The sequence below is a fragment of the Gobio gobio genome (genome assembly GCF_949357685.1).
Source record: "Gobio gobio genome assembly, chromosome: 10".
Classification (NCBI taxonomy): domain Eukaryota; kingdom Metazoa; phylum Chordata; class Actinopteri; order Cypriniformes; family Gobionidae; genus Gobio; species Gobio gobio.
Genome location: NC_137116.1, coordinates 34265114 through 34276910, shown reverse-complemented (window position 1 = coordinate 34276910; position 11797 = coordinate 34265114). Strand labels below are relative to the sequence as shown.

General features: G+C 39.6%; 2 protein-coding genes across 2 annotated transcripts; one reads left to right on the top strand and one right to left on the bottom strand.

Annotated features, from left to right (window-relative positions):
- Window positions 1-1348: 1348 nt before the first annotated feature.
- On the bottom strand, window positions 1349-6990 carry rnf180a (ring finger protein 180a; the record flags this gene model as incomplete). The annotated part of the gene is made up of 4 exons (XM_079827112.1): window positions 1349-1551; window positions 1688-1813; window positions 2542-2773; window positions 6364-6990. 4 exons carry the CDS (start codon window positions 6988-6990, stop codon window positions 1349-1351), a joined length of 1188 nt encoding a protein of 395 aa, XP_079683238.1.
- A 3157-nt stretch (window positions 6991-10147) lies between these two features.
- On the top strand, window positions 10148-11356 carry htr1aa (5-hydroxytryptamine (serotonin) receptor 1A a; the record flags this gene model as incomplete). The annotated part of the gene is made up of 1 exon (XM_079826647.1): window positions 10148-11356. One exon carries the CDS (start codon window positions 10148-10150, stop codon window positions 11354-11356), a length of 1209 nt encoding a protein of 402 aa, XP_079682773.1.
- Window positions 11357-11797: the final 441 nt, after the last annotated feature.

Genomic DNA, 11797 nt, shown 5'->3' with positions numbered 1-11797 from the left:
ACTGCACTCTCATAGGATGAGAATACTAATGCAACAGATTCACCAACTCACCAACTCAGATTCACCAATCTCATGAATCTTATTAAACATTCATTAAAAGTAAAGTATCTACTTAGGCTACGGATGGTTATTAGGAAATGTTCTATTAGAGGTCGAATCATAGGCTACTGTTTATTGTAATGAATCCTAATTGCATAAAAAGCTAGATGCACAATTAGACCTAATATTGGATGGATTGCTAATGGCAGCCTGTTGTGTTGTTCTCTACCAAACCACTATAGAGAAACCACTGCATTTGAGATTTTATAATGTAATCTATGTGTATGCAGATGTCGAGATGACTAAAAGTGATGTGATGGAGCCAGTGTGAAATGTCTTGACAGCATGTTGTAGAACAAGACAGCATGTCTTAACAACCGGGACTGAACAAAGGATTATTCTTGCTTTCAACATGAAATATTTATTCAAGCGCAGGAAAAGATTTCCACCATTAAAGATTTCACTGCTGCTTCATTTTTTGTTTTTTTAATAAAATGATTTAAGTAAATACATAAAATTATAAATATTATGTAAAAGTATTACTTATATAAAATCTATATATTGAATATAAAATAATAATAACATCAATGATTAATGCTCTTAATGGCAAATAATGCTAACAGCAAATTAAAGTCCTTAGAAACTTAATGGAACGAATGGGAAATTTTGCAGAGATAAAACCTTTTTATGTGATTTTAAAAAGTTATTTTGGATCGCAAAAGTCTGTTATTTGACATAATAGTGGTTGAATTACATATGGCAACAAATTTGGGCATTAGTTATTGAGAACCCCACAAAGAACCATTATGGCCAATGGAGAATTACGGTAAAAACAAACAAAAACGGTTTTATATTAAATGTTATTATTCTCAGCATATTCTATGGATAGTTTAGAATCTGATGGGTAATTACGAATAGCAGTTTACTAACCTGAGCACTGCACTTAAGAAATGAGCTGTAAGAGAACACCCTTCACAAATGCATTCACAGTTAATATAAAGCATGTGAATACATCTTAGAATGAAATGAAGAGTCCGACTGCTCGTGGGATTATCCATGCAAAGCGGCACACAGTTGGCCAAAATTCTGTTTAAAAGCAAACAGTTATAAGACAAACCACAAACTCAAAAATCATTATTCATCTTTGCGGTAAACAGATCAAGCTTTGGAATTTTAGCCACATGGATTCGCTCTGTGATCAGGTGGTGTTTCCTACACGTAGTCCGGAAGCACATGATTCCATTTTTGCCAACTTCTGTATTGTCCTAAAAGTTCAGAAACACTGCAGACAGCTTCCCGTGCCTTCTCTTTAAAAAGAGAGGAAGAAGAAATAGCAGAAGAAGCAGAAGATAATAAAGCCAATGACCCAGTTGACGGAGTATATATAGATGATCACCATGTCCATGTCAAATCGCCAGCCATGCGAATCATCCTCAAAGTTGAAGGAATCAAGCCTGTAGCCCCTGTGAGGGAACTGCCGTCTGCCAGTTGGACTTGCCTGCCTTTGAAAGCCTAAGAAAGACAGATATAGATAAAGAGTGGGAGAGAGAAAGAAAGACAGAGAGCAAGACAAAGAACAATGAGCATTACTACCATGTGAAGAATAACAACTGAATCCGTAGAGTTTTAGATTTAGACATGGTTTTACCTCCAAAAATGCGAAACAGTTTACGGCAGCTTGGAAGAGGCCATTTTGCACAGCTCGCTTTCTGGAAATTCTGCTTCCGAGACATGTATTCCTTCGGGAAGAACGTTCGAGCTGTATGGTTTAGTTCTGTGAAGAGTGGGATGTGTGAATTAATGTATCTGTGAATCATTAGTGCGCTCACTGCAATGTGCATTAATGTGCATTACATTCAGAAAGCCCAGACTCATTTTATATGGATTTAATTTACATATCTATCTCATACAGGGTGTTTTTCAGATCAGATCATGCCTGCCCTATTTTATGTCAGGTTTAGAAAATCAATAAGAGCCTATTCTGTTCAATCACTGTCAAAAAAAACATATGAAGGAATTTTCCTTACTCAAAACTATAGCAAACTACAGTATAAAGATCAGTAAATATATCGTTTTTTATATAGTATACCTTTTGACCCATCTTTTTGAGCTCTTCCATCCTTACACACCAGTATTCTCAGGTCCTTTAATGCACGTCTACTTTGGTTAGTAGATTATTCACTGTCATGAACTTTTTCCCTCAGATCACAGCTTAAGCTCTATTCTCACAGTACTCCTCTCCTCACTGTTAATCTTTGTCTTACAGAACTGCTCGAGGGCCAACCCAGAAGCCTAATGCTCCATGGGTTCCCTTGGGAATTTCTAATGGGTTTGTAGTCTCTTTAGCCTTTCTTCTTTTTTTTGTGTATAAACTTGTTAGCATCTATCTATTATGAGCTGTTTTTGACCTCTTCTTTGACAAGTTCTCCCAAAAGATTCCAGAAAATAGTCAAATTTATAAAAAGATACCATGTCAAGATGTCTATTTTCCCTGACACCAACCTTTCTGGAAGAAAACATGTGTTATGGTGGTTCTGCACAATGGACAGGGTGTGTTGGTGGGGCAGTTCTTGGCCAGTGTCCGCAGACAAGGCTCACAGAAGACGTGGCTGCAGGGATGGCACATGTATGGACTGAAGTAGACATCCAGACACACAGCACAGATATAGCCTTCACGATCCCGGCTGGGCAGCTCCTCATCCTCACTGCTGCTAGATGGGTTTCCTGTAGAGCTCTTCAACAGAGAGGAGATGACTCAGTGCTATTAAACTCAACAATCTGGTGAGCTTCACCTTTACTAGGGAGCATCGCTTTCAGTGTTCTGCTGATGGTTTGTATAAACAGTGTTTTAACTCGACCTTTAACACACTTGCTTATTGGACTACGAAGCATATTTTGGACTTTGTTAGAGACAGGCTTTGAGCAGGGATGGTGTGTCACACACAAGACTTCTCTGGTGCACAGTGACTGTCAGAATAATTACAGCCCTCCCACCCATTGGGACCTCCAGAGACCATGCTCCTTGTTTCCCTAGTTGTGTCATTAACACTAAATACACATCTCATAAAAGTCTCCACATCCCACTTGACAACCCAGGAACAACATATCACATGGAATCCACAGGGAAATTATTATGTTATTTTAAAGGTTCCTAATTTTGTTTTTGATGTCTCCTACAATAGTTTACATGCATCCAAGGTAAAAAAAAAATAAATAAAAACGCTTTAATTGTGATTTACTCACAATTTACACTGCACCATCACCTGTTTTCTCACAATGTCTGAAATGGTTCAAAAAATAAAGGTTCCTGTCTCTCTAAACCCCTCCTTTCTGAGAACCTACTCTGCTCTGATTGGTCAGATGGCCCTGTTGGGATTGGTGTACCGCTTACAGCACGTGTTGGAAACCAAATGGCCATTACCATATCTGAATATCAGCTCCGGAGGCTTCCTCAGCACTTGTCTCCTACAATAGGAGTCCTACAATACACAGTGGCACAAATAGTACCAATGGCGTTGTTTTTATTGTATTAATTTGAGCCGGAGTCCACATTCTCATCCTATATAACTGCATGCAAAGTGCATTTGCTTTCTCAGCACAGAAAAAAGCATATTCTCGACATGTTGGCCTCAGCTACAACTACAATGTTTGAAGGGTCAAAGCAGATGTTGTTCAAAGTAATGCATTGCACTACTTTTTGAACACTTTTTCCTCACCTATAGGCTGGGGTTTGCTCGTATGTTTTTAATTGAAGGGTTAGTTCACCCAAAAAGGAAAATTCTGTCATTAATTACTCAATAATTATTAATTAGTCAATAATGAGGCGGCGTACTGACCTAGAACCCGGAAACACTGTTTTTACTATAGCATAGGAGAATGACGTTGTTGTTTACTACAATGTCTTTACTCTGGGCCTTGAAAGTGTATGAGGGAGGGTCAGAAAGCTCTCGGATTTCATCAAAAATATCTTAATTTGTGTTCCAAAGATGAATGAAGGTCATGCAGGTTTGGAACAACATGAGGGTGAGTAATTAATGACAGAATTTCAATTTTTGAATGATTAAGAAATGAATAAAGTTGGGTTCAGTAGAGGGTGCCGCTCAAACAAACCTTTCAGCTTTAGCAATAAAAAGGTTTTTTTATTATAATTTTTTTAGCAAAGACGTTAGTTGTCAAAGTGACATTAAATACATAAAGTATATTTCTATTATTTAGCATTTGATTATTGCATGTTTGTGTAATATTCTGAGTTTGCATTTCACTGCTTTTATTCATTTTGAGGAATACTGAATCTGTTTTTGTGCAAGTGCAATGAGTAAATGCATGCTCACGTTTAGTCTAAAACTACAATAACCATCATGTGTGCAAACCAACGCCTCTGCATCCCGATTTCCCTCAACATGGGGACAGGAGGGGTTTCAGTCAATACATGGGAAAACAAAGTAACCTGCATTACTTATTTGAAAAAGTAACTCAGGTAGGCCTATTTGTTGTAAATTTAAAATTAATGCTCTACTTTACTAGTTACTTGTAATGTATTAGCCCCAACAATGGGTTAAGACTGGCAGGCATTTTGTGTATTTTAACTGTTATGCCATGCCACACTGTGCCAAAAGAATGTGAGCACTCCAAAAGGGAAATATATATATATATATATATATATATATATATATATATATATATATATATATATATATATATATATATATATATATATATATATATATATATATATATATATGTATGTATCTGCCTACGACTATAACTATTGCCACTGAAATAAAAATTCAGGATTTATCTTTCTCTTCACTGTATTATGAAGGGTCCTTACCTCCTCTTTCCAAATCACAACTCACCCCTCTTCTATCACTAGACAATGAGAAGTGAAGGAGCAAAAGACGTCATTGCATTTGAGTAGGCTATAGTAATCAGAGCAAAACCAGGAATTATTGGACCAGTGCTTTCTAAGAACAGTTGTCTATGGTTTGACTTTGAGACACTTTGTGGTGTTATGCATTAAAGATGAACCATTGTGAAAAGAAACACATTATTTTATATTCATATAAATCTATTATTTGCTTACACTTTAAATTTTACATCAGTGATAAGTGAGCGTTAATGTTGTTGAATGGGTTTGTTGCACCGAGTTGAGAATCCCTAATGCAGAACCTGTTGATTGTTAAAAGGTGCCCTCTGCTGGAAAATTATAAATTCTGTGTTAATAATTCGGGAGTGATCATTCGGATTTATTTTGTGCTAGTAAAAAAAAGGGAGAATCAGTGAATAATATTTGTAAATATATGAATACATTCATAAATTTAAAAATAGTATTTACTGCTTCTCCCTTTTTGGTGGGTTTATGATTGGCTGGCTGGCATTACATTGTCCTTTACATATATAGGCCTGTATGTAAGGGATAATGTAATGCCAGCAGGTCATTAATAAATTATTATTATTATTATTATTATTATTATTATTATTATTATTATTATTATTATTATTATTATTATTATTATCAACAATCAAATTTACAGTACTTGTTGTTCTGGGTGATGTGTCCATTGTACCATTGCGTTTCCATTTTTTTAACTGGAAACTCATATCAAGAGACCACATATCAAAGGTTTCATATTTATCATAAAAATAATACTGTAGACCTCCGATGCTGATATAATATCTAGCTCAGAGATTCATAAACTTCTGTTTGTTAGCCAAACTCCTCTGACCTAAAATATTTACTTGAAGTCCCCTCTGAAATATTAAGTTAGTATTTTAATAATTTAACAACTTGTTTGAATTTTCACGTTTCTCTGATATTGGTTAAAGATCACATGACACGCAGGTAAAGAAGTTAAATATTACATTTCTTTTGTTTTTTTAATTATTTGATGTTTTTATGATTCAATTAATTAGCTTTTCATCAACTCACAAAAACTACTTAGCTTTTAGTTATATGAATTGTATTCATTAACTAGACACATTATTTGTTTATATATTAATTTCATCTTTTGGCACTAACTTTACAGAAAAACTTTATGGAAAACTCTAAAGCATATCATTTTAAGTTTGTTAATGCATTGTTTGTCTTTTTCATGTCAATTACATTTGACAGACCGAGACTTGCAGTAATTGCTAATGAGTTGATCTTATCTTCAGTTGCTGTCAGAGTTACCTTTTCTAGAAATGCAGCTCTAGAAAAGCTTATATTCAGGCAGAAAAGCATCGGCCTGTCACATCAATTTACGTGGATAACAATCCCAGCTTGAGCTGCTCCCAAAAGACTGCTATTATAGCTCAGACAGTATGCGTGTGTTTATGTTTCACCTGCACGTTCTCCTGCTGCTGGTTCTGTCTGCAGCGCTCTCTCCTCCTCTGTCTCCTCCTCAGGCTCTTCAGTCGTTTCCTCTCTCTCTTGCTCAGCCTGCGTTCCCCAGTGGGAGTAGGTGTAAGCAGGGATGAAGTCACGCTGAGCCCTGCTGGAGCTCTGCCAGCCTGCTCTCCAGCCTCCTGTTCCTCCTCAGAGCTGCTGAGAGACATCAGAGGAGCTCTGTGGTTGAAGCTGCCTGCTTCCTGATCCTCACGCGAGCCTCTAACAATATCCGACCTAACAGGTTCAAGATCGGACCGTCTTGAAAGCATCATAGCCCTGCTATAGGAAGGCTCAGCAGGAGGGCTTATCCTATGGCGTGGGGGAGTGGAGGCCGGCTGGCTGGCTGTGGACCTCAGCGTATGTCCAGTCCGGAGATCGCAATCTGGAAAGAGCAGATGAGAGTATCCTCGTGGGGAGTATCGCCCCCTGTGGTGAGCCTCTCGATGGGTGTCCTTGTAGTCCAGACTGAACGCCTTCCTGTGGGCTAGTCTGACTCCGAGAGTGGCCCTCTGCAGGGGCCTGACCTCCAAGCACAGGGCCTCAGCCGTACGCCCAAGATCCTCTCTTCCATATGAGGCCATCTCCAAGATTAGACAACTCACTGTCGAACCAAGTCCTCCCCCCCAACTGCATCCAACTCTGCAGCAGGCCAGGAAACATTTTAGTTCATTGTTGAAGAGGTGAGCAGGAACATACTGGCCCCCTGAATTATTTTGCACTGTTGACAAAGGTAAAGCCCCCTAAATAGTGGCAGTTCAGCGACCCAATTGTCTCTGGGGGCCTATAGAATTCAAACAGCCCACAATGCATGCATTGTTATACGGGTGGTAAAATTAGGTGAAATAACTAGACCAACCTTTTTCAACAGACACAGTCAGCTCTTTTTCTGTCTGAACAATTAGAAGCATATGGGAATATGAGAGTCATGCTGACTGAAACGAAATATGTGCTCATTTCATACAGTTTATGTGGGGTCTTCTTATTATATTTATTAATATAGTGATTAAGTGCAAGTAGACAATTATTTCACCCCCACACACATACATTATTTCAACACACACACTACATAGGATTATTAGGAACACCTGTTCAATTTCTCATTAATGCAATTATCTAATCAACCAATCACATGGCAGTTGCTTCAATGCATTTAGGGGTGTTGTCCTGGTCAAGACAATCTCCTGAACTCCAAACTGAATGTCAGAATGGGAAAAAAAGGTGATTTAAGCAATTTTGAGTGTGGCATGGTTGTTGGTGCCAGACGAGCCGGTCTGAGTATTTCACAATCTGCTCAGTTACTGGGATTTTCACGCACAACCATTTCTAGGGTTTACAAAGAATGGTGTGAAAAGGGAAAAACCTCCAGTATGCGGCAGTCCTGTGGGCGAAAATGCCTTTTTGATGCTAGAGGTCAGACGAGAATGGGCAGACGGATTCAAGCTGATAGAAGAGCAACTTTGACTGAAATAACCACTCGTTACAACCGAGGTATGCAGCAAAGCATTTGTGAAGCCACAACACGCACAACCTTGAGGCGGATGGGCTACAACAGCAGAAGACCCCACCGGGTACCACTCATCTCCACTACAAATAGGAAAAAGAGGCTACAATTTGCACAAGTTCACCAAAATTGGACAGTTGAAAACTGGAAAAATGTTGCCTGGTCTGATGAGTCTCGATTTCTGTTGAGACATTCAGATGGTAGAGTCAGAATTTGGTGTAAACAGAATGAGAACATGGATCCATCATGCCTTGTTACCATTGTGCAGGCTGCTGCTGGTGGTGTAATGGTGTGGGGGATGTTTTCTTGGCACACTTTAGGCCCCTTAGTGCCAATTGGGCATCGTTTAAATGCCATGGCCTACCTGAGCATTGTTTCTGACCATGTCCATCCCTTTATGACCTCCTTATACCCATCCTCTGATGGCTACTTCCAGCAGGATAATGCACCATGTCACAAAGCTTGAATCATTTCAAATTGGTTTTTTGAACATGACAATGAGTTCACTGTACTAAAATGGCCCCCACAGTCACCAGATCTCAACCCAATAGAGCATCTTTGGGATGTGCTGGAACGGGAGCTTCGTGCCCTGGATGTGCATCCCACAAATCTCCATCAACTGCAAGATGCTATCCTATCAATATGGGCCAACATTTCTAAAGAATGCTTTCAGCACCTTGTTGAATCAATACCACGTAGAATTAAGGCAGTTCTGAAGGCGAAAGGGGGTCAAACACAGTATTAATATGGTGTTCCTAATAATCCTTTAGGTGAGTGTATATATATATTCATATATTCATATATATATATCATTGAATATTATATAATAATGTTATATAAAATATACATTATTTAGAAATGTATGATATGATATTTATTTAAATTATCTTTTAATTTTAATGGATAAAAATGGGTTTGTTGTGGTTATTTCAAGAACATATTAACTCAGTTTAATGCAATTTTGCTAGATTATTTAATCATTGATTTTGAATTAAATGATGGAAACAAACAAAGCTGCAAGATTATAACTAAATGACTAAATAACCAAATGTACTGAATGTTAAACAGTGAAAGATATTTAAAACCTTAATGTAAGCAAAGAAACAAGTGTGGCCAGAACCCTTACTGAAGTGACAGACAGCTGCCTGGGCTTCTGTCCTCCAAGAGTACAACGGTGATGGCTCTTTAATTGTCCTCTGCGGGGCTTGAACATGCAACCTTTCAATGACCAGCTCAGCATCTCCTCCACATCACTCACAACTTTGGCATGTTTCCAAAGAGACATTCATGTTCAATGCCATTGAAGGTAATATGGCACTATGTCGAAACCATGGTATCAAACACTTTTCTACATTGATCATCCGAGGATGTTGTTGACTTTGCTATATTGTAGTTGTAAATGTATTGATATTATTTATATTTGATCAATTTTGAGGGAAAATCTATGCTTCATGGTGTTAAAAGCGATCTGAATCGTTGGGAAACGGGGTCTCGTTCCATTCTACGCCGTCATTAATGTTCTTTCATCTTTTTGCCATGTTCTCACCAGATGGCAGCAGATTTCCGTTCAGGGTAACGCAGGGAACTGTCCACGGTGCTGAAAGTGCTTTTTCCTAATGCATCTCTACAACGAAAGCCATAGAGTGTGTACTATTATAATAATTCTAATAATCATCAAAAAATTTATGATATTCGAAAACATCATAATTATACTGGCATATTATGTTGTCAGTTTTGTAAGCACATACACATGAATATAATATCGATTTATCACTGCAAAAATAAAATAAACAAATAAAAAGGTTTTAGAGGGCTTTTTCTTTTACAGTGTGAAGAAAAAAAATCAATTTTCATATAATAATGTGTCTTTGTCAGCAAAACAGGCAACCAAGAAACAATTTAACAGATACAAGCACTTTAATGAATTTGTGTGTTCAACTTTCATAAAGTAACTGTTGAATATCTCAAAACGTATTGTACTAGAATAGCTCATATCCGAAAGGACAACTTTGTACTACTTTAAAGCTAGCACGACAGCTTTGCAAAGTGCGCGCTCCAACCTCTCAGCCATCTCTGACGCACTTAGCACGACTCGTATAAATGAATTCACTTCGTCACTGGCCGCCAATGATCGCAGCTCGAGCGTGCGGCACTTCCTGAGCCCGGAGCCCGCCATGCGTCTTCAGAGCAGCGAGGTGACCGGCGCGAGGGACTGTTTCTGAGTGACCGCTCTCACCATGGAGAGTTACAACAACACCACAGAAAGCCAAGACTGGAGCGGCAACGCGACGACAGTTAGCGAAGTTGCTCTGGTTTACCAAATAATCGGCTCGCTTTTCCTGGCCGCGTTAATACTGTTTGCCATATTGGGGAACGCGTGTGTCATCGCTGCCATCGCTTTGGAGAGATCGCTTCAGAATGTGGCCAACTATCTCATCGGCTCCCTGGCCGTCACAGACCTCATGGTGTCGGTGCTGGTGCTACCCATGGCAGCCCTGTATCAGGTTTTGAACAAATGGACTTTAGGACAGGAGATGTGCGATATATTCATCTCTCTTGACGTGTTGTGCTGCACCTCTTCCATCCTGCACCTGTGCGCAATCGCTTTGGATAGGTACTGGGCCATCACTGATCCCATAGACTATGTGAATAAAAGGACCCCCAGAAGAGCGGCTATCTTGATCAGCCTCACTTGGCTAATAGGATTTTCCATTTCCATTCCGCCCATGTTGGGTTGGAGGAAACCAGAGGACCGGGCGAACCCCGACGCGTGCACAATCAGCCAAGACCACGGGTACACCATCTACTCAACTTTTGGAGCTTTCTACATCCCCCTCATCCTCATGCTGGTCCTCTACGGGCGGATATTCCGAGCGGCGAGGTTTCGCATAAGGAAAACAGTGAAAAAACCCGAGAAAGCTAAAATCGCGGACAAATGCCTCTCGGTGTCTCCGGCGCTGTTCCCGAGGAAGCCGAACTGCGAGGTGGCCAAAACTTGGAGGCGAAGCGTGGAGCCGCAGCCGGGCTCGTGCGTAAACGGAGCGCTCAAACACACGGAAGACGGAGAGTCGTTCGAGATCACAGAAGTGCAAGCCGTCTCCAAAAACCACCTGAGCCTGCCTAACCACCCTCAGCCGTGCTTCGAGAACAGAAACGAGAAAAACACCGAAGCGAAGCGCAAAGTGGCTCTGGCCAGAGAGCGCAAAACGGTCAAGACTCTGGGAATCATTATGGGCACGTTCATTTTCTGCTGGCTGCCCTTCTTCATCGTGGCGCTTGTTTTGCCTTTCTGTCAAGACTGTTTTATGCCCGAGTGGCTGAGTGCAGTCATTAACTGGCTCGGATACTCCAACTCACTTTTGAATCCCATCATATATGCGTACTTTAACAAAGACTTCCAGAACGCATTTAAAAAGATATTGAAATGCAAATGTATTAGACAGTGAACAAAGCTCTTTGACGGATGCTAATATGCAGATATTGATTGTTAAAGAACTGCCCTAAAAGGCATTAATGGACAGTACTACAGCACAAGAAGAGTTAGAGCTCTGTCCTTGTGTGTGTGTGTCTATCTGTGAAGTTTATCTGCTTCCAACACAAAACAATGTGCATATACCACTGGATGGATTCAGATTAGATCAAGACTCTCAGACCAGCTGCGTTCGTGCATTACACTTTAAAGCCCTTAAACAAAAAACAAACAAAAAGCTTTTGTTTTACTGAAAGGCACCTTTCTCCGAGCAAGGAGCTGTTGGTGGGATTGTAAGCACACGGAGACACCAATATCCAGTTCGATTATTTGTGTAGAAAAATGTAATGTGAAATCATTTCTCTCACATCTATTTGTTTTCAGCAGAGTTTTCTTATATGACATGGACTGACTTGGA